Raw genomic sequence first — 17,077 nt, forward strand, 5'->3', positions numbered from 1 at the left:
TGCAGTTTGGGACCAGTGTGATTCAGAGGAACAATGTTTTTTGTCCCTCACTCCATGTTGCTCTGACAGACAGCAGCTCTGTGAGTGGGGAAAGTCAACCCAGCTAATGAGGGAGGGCAGTAAGCCATCCGTCCTTCAGGGTGAACTGTACAACCTCAATTAATACTTCAAACAATCCCTTGTCCATGTGACACATTGCTGAATGTTAGATTGAGGCCAGCACCTTTCTTTTTATTAGCTTGCCCATTCCTACCTACTGTTCAAACATACGCATGCATGTCATGTTTTGTCATTTAGCAAAAAGGAACAACATTCAAATCGTGTTCAAAAAGGTAATTATTTTGAATTCAGCAATTTCACAGTTCTCTCATAGGGTTTTAAAAAGTGAATGTAGTCCTGTTGGAAAACACTGTTGTAATGCAAGAGTTCAATAAACTTTGTCTATTTGATCCTTTTTTTTTAAACTGGTCCTTTTGAAGGAGGTATTGATTGACAGGACAGTTCTCCCCACAGCCTTCTAGTGGTTTTACAGGAATTACAGTATTTTTATTACATTAATTTACTTGTGTGTGTGTGTATATATATTAAGAATAAATACTCTCTCTCTCTCTCATATATATATACACACACACACACACACACACACACACACACACACACACACACACACACACACACACACACACTACAGTTTATAGACAAAGACTGTATAGTTCTATAAAAGATTGTTATATGATCAAAATGACTGATTCAGGTGCTTTAGACTCCTGTGGACATTGTAGTATTATGGGAAGGATCCAAAGTAATAGTACTTGTAGCATATCAATTAATTTTACTCTATTCTGAAAAGAAATATAAGATGTAAAGAAACATACAGGTAGAGACAAAAGCCCTTGTATGAACAAACTCTCTAATAAGGCCCTCTAGAAATACATTAAATTACCCATAATGCCATAGTAGGGGGTCTACTATCAAAGATTTCCTCAATCCATACATTGTTCACAGTAACTTTTGAATCTTATTTAGCAACCACAGGTGCAAACCAAAGAATTTCAGTCGCTCAAATAAATTTAATACTGAAAAATTATACTCTTAAGTAGCCTATTATTTGTTCTGTAAGTCAGATGAGTGACTGAAGGTGTTGAAGTTCTTTATAAAATTGGTGTTCTGGATGTGCAGGTATAGAAGGTCACAGAGATGGATTAACACCCATCAGCTCTTGCCAAGCTAATAATCCTCCAACAACTGGCAACTCACTCCAGCTTGCTTCAGTACATCTATGCCAGTCTTTTTCCATGATTCAGTGAAACGGCTTTGTTTATAAGCATGGTGATAGCTTAGATATTTATGCAGTGTACGGACACAGGTGTGGGATGTAGCTGTGCATTGAGCAGCAAGCCTGGTAACTCAGAACCCTGCTGAAAAAAACCCAATTAAACCAACCTGGTTTGCTGGTCTTGGCTGATTTAAAGGGATAGTTCACCCAAAAATGAAAATTTGATGTTTATCTGCTTACCCCCAGCGCATCCAAGATGTAGGTGACATTTTTTTCTTCAGTAGAACACAAATGATGATTTTTAACTCCAACCGCTGCCGTCTGTCAGTCAAATAATTGCAGTAGATGGGAACTTCATCTATAAGAGTAAATAAAGCTTGCTTAGACAAATCCAAATTAAACCCTGCAGCTCGTGACGACACATTAATGTCCTAAGACACGAAACGATCAGTTTGTGCGAGAAACCGAACAGTATTTATATCATTTTTTACCTCTAAAACACCACTATGTCCAACTCCGTTCATGACTCCTTTAGTTAGGTCTGATCGCGCTCTGACAACGGAAGTGATGTCTCGCGCATATACTTCAATGAGTGCCAGACATCACTGCCGCTGTCAGAGCGCGATCAGACATCACTAAAGGAGTCATGAACGGACTTGGACATAGTGGTGTATTAGAGGTAAAAAATGATATAAATACTGTTCGGTTTCTCACACAAACCGATCGTTTCGTGTCTTAGGACATTAATGTGTCGTCACGAGCCGCAGGGTTTAATTTGGATTTGTCTAAGCAAGCTTTATTTACTCTTATAGATGAAGTTCCCATCTACTGCCATTATACGACTGACAGACGGCAGCGGTTGGAGTTAAAAATCATCATTTGTGTTCTACTGAAGAAACAAAGTCACCTACATCTTGGATGCGCTGGGGGTAAGCAGATAAACATCAAATTTTCATTTTTGGGTGAACTATCCCTTTAAGATAGTGGTTTTATGCTAGTTTTAACTAGTTTAAAAGTTTTTCCCATCCTCGCCAAGTAGGTGTTTAGCTGGGCAGCGAGTTTGTCTCCCAGCATTACCAGCTGAATAGTTTTCCAAATCTCTCTAAAACCAGCCAAAAGATCAGCAAACCAGGTTCGGCTGCTTGTTTGTTTGTTTGTTAGTTTTTTTAGTTTGTTAGTTTTTGTTCTTTGCCAGGAAAATATTGTGTTCTGTGAAACAAATTTACCAGGTATTAACTTTCAGTTTTTCACAAATAAATGGATTTGGCCAGGGATTGCTGCAGAAAATCAAATCATTTCTTCTTTTTGTTCCTTTAGCAAAGCATTTATTTAGTATTAGCTTACATTTGCATTGAAATATGTATTCTGCTTAAAAACATGGAGTGTTATATAATAGCAAAGTCATGATATATTATTGTAGCATGGACTATTTAAAATGCGTTAATGGCTCTTCAGAGCATCCTAGCACACTCAGACAGGTTGTTTAATGCTAATTAGGATCTCTACACCAAACAGAAATTATTTGTTATCTGCTAGACATATGTGTAAATATACTTCTGCATCTCATTATAAAAGCATGTGTTCATTTTGTTATCACTTCTTTTGGAGGGGAGGGCAAAAAGAAGGATTGAGGAATGCGTTTGTATGTCAGTTCTCCATGAGCCGATGAGGCAATGAGCTAATCTCCTCGGCAGGCGTTTGATTCAAGCCACATTAGCTTTTCACACTTTTTTTAGCCTGCAATTGGACACATCAGCAGAAGTGAGGAAGGAACTTGTTGCTGTCTGGTTGCGAAGCCGTCTGGTGTGTGTGTGTTTGAGAGAGTGTGTTCTTCTCTTAGGGAGGAATGGATGACTGATTTGATTGTTGCTGTGAGAGCACAGCTGGGACCAGGACACCTCTTGCAATGTCAGCCCGCTTTATTTTGGCCATTCCCTTTTATCCCCTGAGAGAACAATGGTAGAGTGTGCTGTGATGGATGGCATCTCTGCGGTCTCAGGGCTCTTTTGATGTCTGATAAACACATACACATCCTAATCAGGGTCACAAACTGTGTGATGACACTGACTATCTCAAATGTGTCATAATTCTGTCTCAAACACTTTGCAATTTGTCCTTACCAGGAGCAATGTGATAAATCATTATCATCTCCATGTTAAACTGATTTTGTCGCTTACCATTTATGACATGCTGGATATTTCATTGCGTTATTTTGTCTCTCTGTATTTTGCTTCAAGTGATGACAAAAGCGTCACTTGACACTTGACACTTGACGTATTGCGACTGGTTAGGACATAGTATGTTCTCCTCTTTGCCACCTCATACAGTAATTCCATTCATTACTGTACTACATAATGTTTTTTATGCTTACCAAGGCTACATTTGTTTACAGTAATATTTTGAAATAGATTTAATACAATTTAATACAACTGTTTTATACTTTAATATATTTTAAAATGCGATTTATTCCAGTGAAGTTCAAAAGAACAGCATTTATTTAAGATAGAAATCTTTTTATATAAATGTCTTAATCTTTACTATTACTTTTGATCAATTTAAATCATTCTTGCTAAATAAAATTGTTAATTTCTTTTTAAAAAGGTAGTGTACTTTCAGACATAGAAAATTACTCTCAGAGCATTAAATGGGCAGACCTCAGAAAATGCCTTAGTGTTCAAATGCTTGCTGCTTTCCCAAAGACAATCCATGTCTTTTTTAATGTATTTTAACCCACTTTTTCCTTTGTGCCCTTTTTCTTGCACAGTGAGCATGATGTGGGAGAGGACGACATATATGACTGCGTCCCCTGCGAGGACGATGGGGACGACATCTACGAGGACATCATCAAGGTGGAGGTTAGACAGCCCATGGTGAGTGAGACACAATATGGACGACGCTCATTGGTGTGTGTGTGAGAGAGGATATAGATGGATTGTTTCCTGTCATTTCCCACGGCTGTGCGCGTGTTCACTTGCTCTGCTTACATTTGCTGCTTTGCCTCCTTAATGCTGCAGATCAGATACATGCAGGTAAGTGTCACGCTGTACCGCACATGATTCTCTTATGACCCTTCAGTGCTCCTCTTTCCTTTCCTTTAAATGTGTGTCGGCGCAAGCCATTGAGCCCTTTACGCATAAATGAAAAACCTGTTGAGCAGTCCCAGATTCCCTCTCACATTGACAGTTCTATGAAGTTCCAACCATTTTATTTACTAAAAAAGAATAGGCGGCCCAAAAATTAAAATTTCGACATTATGTAATTACCCTCAAGATGTTTTGAAAAATGATTATGCTGCAATTTTCCAAACGGTAAAAACATATGGTGACCAGGGACCAAAAAATATCTGCATGACCCCTCAAATCCCATTTGTGTATGCTCATATCTCACATAAAGACAATTGACCAAACAATGAACAAACACTGAACAGCTGTATTTGTATTAACTAATGTTAACAAAGATTAACAAACACAGTAACAAATGTATTGCTCATAGTTAATTCATGTTTGTTAATACATTAAATAATGTTAACAAATGAAAACTTATTGTAAAGTGTTACCAAAATGTTTGGTTGTTTTCCACAAACAAAACTATTGTTGACTTCAGAAGACTTGAAATGGTACTTTAATAGTACTTTTTATCCTTTTTGGAGCTGTACAAGTTTTGGTCTTTATATATATAAATTTTATGGAAAAGAGAAGCATGAACATTCTGCGAAACATCTGCCTTTATGTTCCAGTGGATAAAAGTTAGTTATATGGGTTAGGAACAACATGAGGGTGAGTAAATGATGTCAGACTTTTCCTTTTTGATGAACAAAAGATGTATTACCCTTATCTGTATGACAGAGTATTTTAAGTGCAAGTGATCGCACTGTTGCCTCCATGTTAGCTGTCATACATTAAATGTGCTACTATTCAGTTTTCACATTCCGCACAAACACTTGAATAGCCCACATTTTTCTAGGTTAACGTTAAAGCGAGCGGCCATGTAAAGTTGCTACTACTTACATTTCATATGATAAGCCATATTTGAGGTCGTTGAATGATAGGCGAGCATTTGGATGTCCTGTCCGATGTACTGTAATTAACACATAGACCAGGGATGGACAACTCCGGTCCTGGAGGGCCAGTGTCCTGCAGAGTTTATCTCCATCCCTGATAAAAACTCACTTGCCTATAACTTTCTACTAATCCTAAAGACCTTGATTAGCTGGTTCAGGTGTGTTTGATTAGGGTTGGAGCTAAACTCTGCTGGACACTGGCCCTCCAGGACCGGAGTTGTCCATCCCTGACATAGACCAACTGTAAACGGTCTGTCACAGACAGCGAGACTTCGCCACTTCCTGTGGATTTTTTTTCTTCCTGTGACAAACTATTTTCGCTGACTAAAGATTAGTCGACTATTAGGGAGCAGCCCTTGATGGCACTAATAATTTTCTTTTTTGTAAATAAAATATAGATTAATCCTTATTAAGTTGCAAAAGATATTCAATCTAGATCAGCATGTGAAAAAAGAAAAAAAAAGAACTTCATGAATTATGCACAAAGTACATGAGAGGGTTTTTTTTTTTTTTGCACACTCTTTAGATGTGTGCACACCACAGAAAACAGTGTTTTAATTGAGTTCTCTTCCTTATTGTGCTTGAATGGTTTAAAATCACATTGAAATTCATGACCAGGAATCAGTAAGCGGAACTGAAATGTGTGTCATATCAAATCAACAGTTCTTGGAAATTTAAGCCAGTAGCTGTCACCCTGTAGCCCAAGATTGGTTGCCTACTGATGCTAAGCAGGGTTGAGCCTGGTCAGGACCTAGATGGGAGACCTCCTGGGAAAACTAGGTTAAGGTCTTACACTAAAAAGTGTTACAGTGTACACAGTGTAACACTAAGAGGTGTTAGTGAGGCCAACAGGGGCTGCTGCTCACCCTGTGGTCTGTGTGGTTCCTAACGCCTCAATATAGTAATGGGGACACTATACTGTCAAAAAACACCATCCTTCGGATTAGAAGTGATGAGAAGCGAGGTCCTGACTCTCTGTTGTCATTAAAAATACCATGATGTCCTTCGAAAAAGAGTAGGGGTTTGCCCATTGGCCTCTGTCCATCACTGTGGCCTCCTATCATCCCCATATATATATACTGATTGGCTTCATCACTCCGTCTCCTCTCCACCAATCATCTGGTGTGTGGTGTGCGTTCTGGTACAATGTGGCTGCTGTTGCATCATCCAGGTGGATGCTGCACATTGGTGGTGTTTGAGGAGATTCCCCCCTTCGATATGTAAAGCGCAGTAGCTTGCAGTGGTGTTCTGAAATGAGGAGGCAAAGTCCTCCATAGTTTATTATTTATTTATTTATTTATTATAAATCATCTGTAAATTACTTACTCTTAAAGGGTTAGTTCACCCAAAAATGAAAATAATGTCATTTATTACTCACCCTCATGCCGTTTCACACCCGTAAGTCCTTCGTTAATCTTCAGAACACAAATTAAGATATTTATGTTGAAATCCAATGTCTCAGTGAGTCCTCCATAGCCAGCAATGACATTTCCTCTCTCAAGATCCATTAATGTACTAAAAACATATTTAAATCAGTTCATGTGAGTACAGTGGTTCAATATTAATATTATAAAGCGACGAGAATATTTTTGGTGCGCTAAAAAAAACAAAATAACGACTTATTTAGTGATGGCCGATTTCAAAACACTGCTTCAGGAAGCTTCGGAGTGTTATGATTCTTCTGTGTCGAATCATAATTCGGATCGCGTGTCAAACCGCCAAACTGCTGAAATCACGTGACTTTGCCGCTCCGAACCACTGATTTGACACACTGATTAATAATGCTCCGAAGCCTCCTGAAGCAGTGTTTTGAAATCGGCCATCACTATAGAAGTTGTTGTTGTTTTTTGTTGTTTTTTTGCCACACCAAAAATATTCTCATCGCTTTATGATATTAATATTGAACCGCTGTACTCACATGAACTGATTTAAATATGTTTTTAGTACATTTATGGATCTTGAGAGAGGAAATGTCATTGCTGGCTATGCAGGCCTCACAGAGCCATCGGATTTCAACAAAAATATCTTAATTTGCGTTCCGAAGATTAATGAAGGTCTTACGGGTGTGGAACGGCATGAGGGTGAGTAATTAATGACAGAATTTAAATTTTTGGGTGAACTAACCCTTTAACATCATCACATTTTCCTTGTTAAATGAACATTTACTTTTTTTACATCAAAAAAGAAAAAAGAAACCAAATACAACTGGAATAAATGTAAAAATGCTTATAAAACTAACTTGATGAGATTGACTTGGTTTTAATAAATAGAACATTAATTGCATTGTTATATTTATTAAAACCAAGTCAATCTTATTAAGTTAGTGTTATAAGCAATTTTACATTTATTCCAAAATAGTAACTAAAGGCAGTAAAAATTTACACTATATATTTTGAGTATTGATGTTCAGCTGTTCTTTTTAATATTCAACTTGTTTTCGGATCATCAGTCATGCTTGGTAAACACTGTCACAGACACAAATCTTTAATTTCAACAAGCTGATTGCTCACTAACCCCCCACCCCCCAGTCATCATGTTGATTTTGACATGACATAAAATGGTGATATCTAAGTGGGTGTGCTGTTCACTCACTATTTAATTAGTCATCACATGACGGAATGCACACGTAAACAAGAGGCGGGATTTATCACACAAACCAATCATATCCAATCATAACCAATCACATCCAGTCATAACGCAATAGAGGCATTGCCTCCTCTCACGTGACTTTCCCCCATTCATTCTCAATTACGCTCCACAAAACCCACCGCAAGCTTTAGGGTGTCTGTTGATTCTCTATGAGCTGAGAGGAGGCATGAGAGACACGGACTCCTGCTGTAACTTTACCTGCGGGTGTCGCTGTCGGACAGTGTTACTTAAGAAAAAGGGTGACTTTTTAATGTCACATTTTGTAATACTTGCGTTGTTTTATTTTTGCAATATGGATTATATTCTTATCCTAATATTTTGGGAAGGCACTGCTTCCCTTGCCTCCTTGGACGAAACGCTCCTGGTAAAGGGCTTGTGCTGAGAAAATCTTTATGTAAATGTAACAAATTATTATCAAATTTAGAAACAGTGCTAAAATAAAACAACACTAGCTTCTTTCTTCCTTTGCTAGAAATGAGAAGGAGGGGAGGCTGACTCCCTTCTGATGTCCGTCTGAGTTTAAAGTGTGTGCTGTCTCACTGAGTGAGCTAATGTTGGGTTATTTTAAACCCACGAGGGAGGAAATCTCTTCTGCAGACAGAAAACTGCTGGGTCCACACACATAGATACACACACATACACACTCAGACGGAAACTCACAATCTGTGTCATCAGACAGATGCTACAACACGGACACATTAGACTCTCAGTGGGGCAAATACAGCAACTTAAATGAGGGAGAGAAGAGAAAATGGTGGAAAAAGAGTGTCAGAGACCAAGACAGATGTGATTCTGAAAATGTTTTTGTCTTTTCACAAATTATAGCTTCTTTATCTTTTACTACAATAGGCACTGGAGTTTCACATTAGTCAGTCAAAGTCACAGATATATTTGCCTTTCCCAATACTGACTGCTTTCATTGTTGCTAGCCAGCCCTTTGGAAAGATCCCGCTCTCTCTCCCCCCCATCCCCCCCACCCCCCTTTTTTTTGGCCATCTTGCTCTCTAATGAAACAATTGTTTATGATCTTGAATTTCTCTGGATGTGGGCAAGTTTGCTTTGGCCTCGTGCACCACCAGGCCCAGATGTTCAAACCTGATCGCATTACACCAAGATCCATCGATTATGCTTAATCAAATGCATCATGTTCTATTAGATCATTTTCTGTTGTTATTGTTTTGTGAATTGACCTCATTTAATTCATCAAAACCACATTTATGACTTTCCTACAGTTTTGTGTGTGTGTGTGCTTTAGACTTAGACGTGTATGTTGTTTTGAATGAATGAAAGACTAAACTCTTGTTCTTGCTTCCTTGTCAATGTTCCCCTTGAGGTTTTGTTGTGAAATACTCTGTCCACCCGTGTCTTTTACTGTAGTGCGCTTTGGCCATCCTGATTGTGACCTGAATTCTTTTGAATAACAGTTCGGTACCTTGTGCAGGTGTTTAAATGTTCTGAGCTGGCATCCTGCAGGATGATACCAACATCATTTGTGTATTTTTTACTTCTTCCCATAACAGAAAATGGGCATGACAGAAGATGATAAGAGAAACTGCTGCTTGGTGGAGATTCAGGAGACCGAGGCAAAGTACTACAAGACACTGGAGGACATTGAGAAGGTAATGGGGAAAAAGTAGCGAGTCTTAGAGCTGGAGAGAGTGGAAATGAAAGCCTGGAACTGGGTCAAGGTCTTGCTAAGGTTCTCCGAGGACAGTTAGGTAACTTAAAATAGATGGAGGTAGAGGACAAAAGATGAGAACTGAGCCATACAGTAGATGACAAGTGTACTTCGGTGGCCTGTTGAATTAATACAAAGTTTTATTGTGCACAAATTATTGGTGCATTCCAAAAAAAAAAAGAGATAGGGATGCACAGTATATCTGTACCATAACAGTTATTGGCCTATATTAGAATTAAAAGATTTTCATTGTTCATTCTCATTTCCACATTTTTATATTTAGATTACCTTTGTTAATAATTTAATAACAGTTAAATGTAGTCTTTAGCAAATACCTAAATTCACATTTTAATCAAATAATTTTAGTTTTTAGTGTTTTTAATTTATTTAGACAAAATATTATAGAATAATAAATAAAAATATCTTCCATTTCTCAGTTATTGGACAATAATTAACAATAATTATTGGCAAATTGGTATCAGTCAGATAAAAAAAAAATGCATTTGTAGTCTTTTAAAAGATTAACGATTAACATCTGAAAAAACTTTACCTTTTGACTGATGTCATGTAGACCATAGACCATGTTGTCTGGGAAAATAATGTAAACAAATAGCTGCCTTGGCATTGTTTTAGGCTACAGTGTAAAACTGGTCTTTTCTTGATGTGTGTTCTCCCTTTGCCCTCCAGACTCAGGGGTCAGTCACAGGGCAGAAATGCCATGCACATTTCACAGGGTTGATTATATGTTTGAACAGCCTGCCCACAGCCACACTATAGTATCTGACATTTATCTGACAATTACCAAACCACAACAATGTTTAAGCAATCTTATTACACGTGTTTGATTGTATGCTTTGACTTTGAATACATTTTCATTTCTGAAATTCAGTTCTGATTTTTTATTTATTTATTTTTTTTATGACCTTTTTGTATTTGTGATTTTTTTTTTTTTTTTTTTTTTTTTTTTTCTATTTTACATTTTTAGAATTATATGATCCCCCTGAAGCAAGTCTTATTGCCACAGGAGATGGAGGCCATATTTGTGAATTTAGAGGTGAGTGATCATTTACTGTACTTTTATACATTTTTTTAGGTATTTTACATTTATGTATTTTTTTTACGTTTTTCAGAATATATTTCTTATCAAGGGTTGTCAATGAAGTAAAAATATTTATTTAAAATCTCATCTTTTTGTAGTTAACTTGTTGAATTTGCTAAATATTTGTCAGGATTTACTAAATGCAAAACAGCCAGGGAAGCTCAAAAAGATAAATCAATAAACCAGTTAGGGCTGCACGATTTATCGCACAATACGAAAATAACATGGAACTTCTTAGTGCAAATTAGTTCAAAGGATTCTTAGTCAGATTATTATTTTTATTTTTTTGCACAGATTGTCAGTGAATTATGGCTCCAAATGCTAATCCATCTGAAAGCACTGTGAATTTGAGTCGCTTATAATGTACATTTGAAAAAGTAACACACGTCAAACATCTTTCCAGACGTGAGAAGCATTTATTAACATCTTGTCCAACAAAAGACATTTAATAACGCTTTTATTCCAAACTCACTTCATAACGACAGTTGAGCATCCTTCTGTGAGATGGTGGCTTTTTACAAAGAATAAGGAATATGGAGAATAATCAGGTAACAGCTCTGAGTGCGCATTAAATAATTGCGGCCAATTTGCATGCGGTTTAATCGCAATAAATCGACTACAATAATCAGGTAACAAGTGGGCGGGGCCAAGACCACAGACTGACACACAGAAACAAACAAAAGCCATGTGTAAAAGCCACATGGCAAACAAACATGAAAGAAGCCATGTGCTCAGACAAACACTCAAGACAAGGCAGCAGAGCACATGGCAAACAAACATGACAGAAGCAGTGTGCTCAGACAAACACCCAAAACATAAGACATAAGAGTTCACAGCCCAGAGAACACCACCAAATCCGTATGCTCACACAAGGACAAGACAAATAACATGAGTGTCAGGATCCTGTCACCAAACTAAAAATAAAACCAACCAAGGTGACAGGATCCCGAAACTATTACCTTAAGTTATATATTTGTTTGTTTTAAAAATAAAGTGCATTAAAAAAATTACAAACTATAATATAAAAAAGATATATAAAATATGCATCATAATATGCAAATAGCTGATATTGCCTATACTTTCAGATACATAAGAGCTTTGATAATACCAGCAATACCAGTGCGTAGCAGAAACAGTTGCTGTATCTGTTCAATGGCCAACAAAGTATATGACATTGATCAACTCAAAGTGCGCTATATGGAGTGTATTGAGAGGGAATGCCTATTAACCATTGATCTCCTATGAAGTGAAGCATCAGCTTCAGCATTACTCCGGAGACGTGTTACTCGTCGGTTGAGTTTTGTAAGGTGGTGTTCAAAGTTCAGATAATCACAGTCAGTACCTTTGTTTCATTCTTGAATGAATCAGCATTTTTGAACGAATTGTTTGAGAAAAACTGCTAGCTAGTCAGGTTAAGCTCCTAACCTGACTTTTGGCAGTCCAGACATATAGGCAAAAACTTGTCTGACAGCAAGTGAATGTTCCTGAGGGCAATAAAATGTATGGCACAACAAACAGATAAATAATGCTTGGATGGATGTTAGCAATTCTTTGTTTCCACAGGATATCATCAAGGTCCATTTTGCTCTGCTGAGGGCCATTGACCTGACCATGGTGAGCGGGGGCAACGGCCTGGGAAAGATCTTTCTGGACTTCAAGGAGAGGTCAGTACCTTGACAGAGTATGTGGGTTTATCGCTGTCAGTTCTGTTATAACATCTCACACTTTTGTCAACACTTTAAGCCTCTTTTGAGCTGAAATGACCTCAAGTGCCTCTTGAAGAAGGCAAGGTCTTGCTGCTGTCGACCACCCAAAAAAAAATCCATCACACCAGTAGGGCCTGACCACAGCAGCCCAGCTATTTTAAAATAAATCCTCATCAGAGCCCACAGGGCTTAGAAAGAAAATAGACCAGTCTGCTGCATTAGAGCTGAACACTTCCTGTTTTGAGTGCTCTTTTTGTCTCTTGTAGCTGCTGTATCAAAAATCAATAACCAGATAATAGAGAATGTTTTAGCTACTCCATCCATGGATGGATGACAGATACCCAGGGGATCTAGTAAAATCGTAACACCATTTCTTCTGTATCTACCAAAGAATGGAGGATTTACTGTAGCCAGCTGCTATACAGTCTCTTCCTTTTTACAGTATTTTTTTATTTTTGTTTTTTTAAACCCATAAAAACAACTAAGAAAGGTTTAAAGAGCAGTATCTTAAAGAAAAAAAATCCCAAACATGACTTTCTTTCTTCTGTGGTTAGGGTGAGTAAGCATTAGGGTTAGTAAATGAAGACATTTGATGATGAATTTTCATGTTTGGGTGAACTCTTCCTTTAATACTGTACTCTGAGATACACAGCAGACTATATTAAGATGCAAATGAGCCACTCATATTCTCTCTGAAGTTTGAATGTGTGCAGCTGTACCTGGTGTACCCCAGGTCACTGGTCTGGGACCGCTGCTGATTCAGCTCAGTAATGTGCAATTTCCCTGCAGTTCCCTTTGGTTTGAGAAACACTGAGGCCTGACTAAATGACAGGCCCTGTAACAGTCAGCTTATTCTAGTAATGCTACACTACATTAAACTGTGCGTTATCAGGCATTACTAAGACCCTCCGAATCCGTTTCTGTATAAGAGTTCTGTTCTTGCTGTACTAAGCACAATTGCTGATTTTTTTTTTTTTTTTAATCCCAACTGGGACCTACTTAATAAAACCAAGTAGGTGTAACACAAAATTATGACCTCCCTGCAATTAGAGTGTATGCGTCCTCAGAGATGAGAACTTTGGTCTAGTGTTCTGGTTTATTAAGCAGCCAGATGACCTTGCAGTAAGTTCTTAGAAATTAATGTTGCTGGAATTCTTAGATCATGATCTTTATGGATGCAGCCTTTTCAAACACAAAGGTTATAAAAGTTCTCTTTGTTATACATGCAGATTATGAGGAAGTCAACGTTATAGACTTAATGCAGCAATTTTACATGCGACCATAGTGAGTTCAGTGGGCACTTATGAAATTTTAGAAACTTTCAGAATCACAAAGATTATTTTAGGCTTGCTTCAGACGTAATTTATGTGTGATTGTAGTGTACTGTATATCTATGGGTTAAAGTTTATGTTTATTGAAAGTAAAGATAATAAGCTAAACACAAAATGAGGAAATCGATTGAAATAATCATCACTAGCAGCTGGCTGATCAGTTCAGCATCATGTGGCAGACAGTAAGCTTCCAAAATCACAGAGCAATAGTTCACCTAAAAATTTAAATTCTGTCAACTTTTACTCACCCTCATGCCATTCAAATCCCATATGACACAATAGAAGATATTGTGATACTAAGTGACCCAAAACATCCTAGGTCCCATTTTCAAACTATCTTTGTGTTTCACAGAAAAAATCATTTCATACAGGTTTGAAATTACATAAGGGTGAGAAAATTATTAAATTAACTTTTTGGATGAACTATGCCTTTAAGGGCACAAAGTATGGTTTCTTTCTATTTTTCATTTTTTCTTATAGTCAGATCTATATTATTTTGCTTTTATTGAAATAACTTCATTACATTAATGTGTCGGTTTTGATTTCATGTTGACTCAAATCTTTAGTATGTTCTTTAAAGCATCCACTTGTTCTAATGCACATTAAAGACTTTGTTCCTCTTTTATCTTCTTCTCTGCTGTAGACATCTAATTTAACCTCCACTTGAGTGCATCCATAGATATCTTATCTCTAATGTGGGTAAATGATTTCTCCTGTTGAGAATTACGGTATAGGCTTTGTTCTGCATCAGATTCATTGAACACAGCAACTGCAGAGGGCATTTGCATTCTCACAGTGAGAGACTGATCTCTACATTACTATGTAGGTAATGATAAGCTTCAGGTTCGTTTTCAGTAATGGCAGCATGCTGTGACAAAAAAAAATCTGAAAATGTTCTGTAAGATTCAAACTTTTTTATTAGTCAAGTCACCTTCATTTATATAGTGATTTTTACAATACAGGTTTTCAAAGCAGCTTCACAGTGATAATATTATATTATATAAATATTATATTATTAATAATTATATATTATATAATAATATTAACCCATTAACTGAAGCAAACACAGTCTGAATGTATTTATATGCTATTTAAAGTTGGTGACGGGGATCGATCTAAAAAAAAAAAAGAAAAGAAGCAAGGAAAAGAATAGGGATGGAGGAGACAGCCCTATTGTTTCCATTTGTCAGTTTGCATAGGTAATTGGCCCATTACAAGGCTCTTCCCTGAGCCCAGCGGGCAGCATCACGCAGAGTCGGCATGACAGCACCGCCTCTCTCGCTCGCACTCTTTTGTTTATGTAATTCCGAGCCTGTCATTTCATTGAGCCAGTCTTCCGTGGGTGCTCACACTAACATGCACTTTGGCACGACATAGCAGCAGCGTGGCCCTGTTCTGACATGCATGGCCGTCTCTCTCTGTGCCTTATCACTTCACTTTCTGCTTGATTTCTTTCTTACTTCACCTGTTTGCATGTCTATATATTCCATCACCATCAAAAATCTTATCTCATGCTCACTCACTGTGTCAATTCTCTTTGAACTATCTAATTCTCAGACATTCTCAAAATATGGTCCGTACTTTGCAGGAAAAGTCAGTTAAACATCTTAATTTTAAAAAAGACAATACATTTGCACAAGAGTGGGCGGCTTTTATAAAAGTTTTTTCTTCACAATGAAATCTGCCAGGATATATTTACATTTGGTGACATTAAGCGTTAAACAACGCTGAGTATTTTTGGCAAATTATTCATTTCATTAAAGCAGGACTGCGTCATTCGCCTTTGCCATTTTTCATCTGATTGGCATGTTTCTCTTTTTCATTATGTGATGCACAGTCCCTCTCCCTTTCCTCTCAACAAAGAGAGAAATGGCCAGGGGATTTGGCCGTTGTGTGGCTGCTATCTTCCACACCTCCGTCCATTGCTCCAAAAGCCCAGCTGCCTTTAATTAATTTTGTTATCTCCTCTTGTAAGTCCCCGTGACCTTTTGCGGCGCTGCTTTCCATAGAATTAAATAATTGAGAAGCTTTTCATAAGTTGTTGACACTGTGAAGGGCATATTGAAGAGTGAAAATACCATCTTGTTTCAAACAAAATTGGCATCCTGCTTTCTTAAGACGCTGCCTCGAGAGTGCAAGGCAAGTCACAGCTTTTAGACCACAGTAGAGGTTGTTAAACTCTGAAATTTTTTGATAGTTATTTCCAAACTAATTTAAGTTATAGTGCTGGAATGAGCTCAGAGTTACTGCAGAACATTATAAGTTGGTTTGCGTTGAGAATGAGCCACTATTTACTCCGTGCAGGCTGTTAAAGTGAAGGTGAGGGGTCTTCAATGCCTCATGTCAGAGACTATTACTTCTTTCACCAGCCTGTCACTTCCACTTTGCTTTGCATTTTGCTCGCCAGCCCCGGTCTTTTCCAATAGACAGATGGAAACTGGAAGGAGAGCGTCTATACCAAATTGTATTTTCTGTGAAATAACATGCATGACAGCTTTGCCATAATGAGAAACTTGGTGCGGCGGGCGATAGCCTCGGAAGAGAGATGAATTCAAAGAGCATGTGTTTACACAGCGATGGCAAAGGCTTTCACCCTGGGGAATATTCACACTTAAGCAACCCAGGGCTTTTTCCCCCACTCTCTCTCGCTTTCCATCTCGGTCACATCCCACTCTCACAGTCTGGAGTGACAAAGGTGGTGGAAACCAGGATGAACTTCTGGAGAAGAGCCTGAATATCCTTGACTGTTTTGCCATTGCAGTTGTCAGGTTGTTGAATGTCTAAGCTTGGTTGGCATCACAAAGCCAACAAGACGGTGGCAACACAAATTGGAACATTTCTTTTTATTTCAGCACCTTTATCTTACAACTTTGACGTCTTTGGGAAAGTTGAGGCCAAGTGTTTAGCACTCCAAGCTGGATCAGTCAACAGAATTAGCTTCATAAAGAGCACATTCCTTGATGTTACACTGCTGATGTGCATTGCTTCTGGTTGTTAATATGTTTCACTTCTACTCCAATTGCATTTAAACACATAATTACCAGGTCATTAAAGAGTGATGTCCATTGCACACTAATGTATGTCCTGAGTACAGCCCTGAATGAAAGAGCATTTTGAAAGAGCATAAGCTTCCTAATCAAATCTGCTCGCTGAATGTGTATGCCACACTTCACCATATATTTTTAGTGCTTGTAAGAATTTTTTTCATCAATAATGTGATGTTAGCTAATTTAGTACCAGTAGATGCTTAGCACAGATGGACAAAGCATGGCCTGAGT

At 37.8% G+C, this 17,077-nt stretch overlaps 1 protein-coding gene across 9 annotated transcripts in view; it reads left to right on the forward strand.

The window, feature by feature from the left end:
- vav2 (vav 2 guanine nucleotide exchange factor) overlaps positions 1 to 17,077 on the forward strand; it is a 214,875-nt gene that overhangs the window by 162,654 nt on the left and 35,144 nt on the right. For 5 of the 9 annotated variants that reach the window (XM_048166908.1, XM_048166907.1, XM_048166905.1 and 2 more), the window contains exons 5-9: positions 4,041 to 4,146; positions 4,291 to 4,305; positions 9,506 to 9,604; positions 10,649 to 10,717; positions 12,326 to 12,426. In XM_048166908.1, coding sequence (XP_048022865.1) covers positions 4,041 to 4,146; positions 4,291 to 4,305; positions 9,506 to 9,604; positions 10,649 to 10,717; positions 12,326 to 12,426 — 390 coding nt within the window. The remainder of the gene's footprint in view (positions 1 to 4,040; positions 4,147 to 4,290; positions 4,306 to 9,505; positions 9,605 to 10,648; positions 10,718 to 12,325; positions 12,427 to 17,077) is intronic. The other 4 variants (XM_048166909.1, XM_048166910.1, XM_048166912.1 and 1 more) reach the window with 1 other exon arrangement.

The sequence above is a fragment of the Megalobrama amblycephala genome, linkage group LG18 (assembly GCF_018812025.1).
Source record: "Megalobrama amblycephala isolate DHTTF-2021 linkage group LG18, ASM1881202v1, whole genome shotgun sequence".
Lineage (NCBI taxonomy): Eukaryota > Metazoa > Chordata > Actinopteri > Cypriniformes > Xenocyprididae > Megalobrama > Megalobrama amblycephala.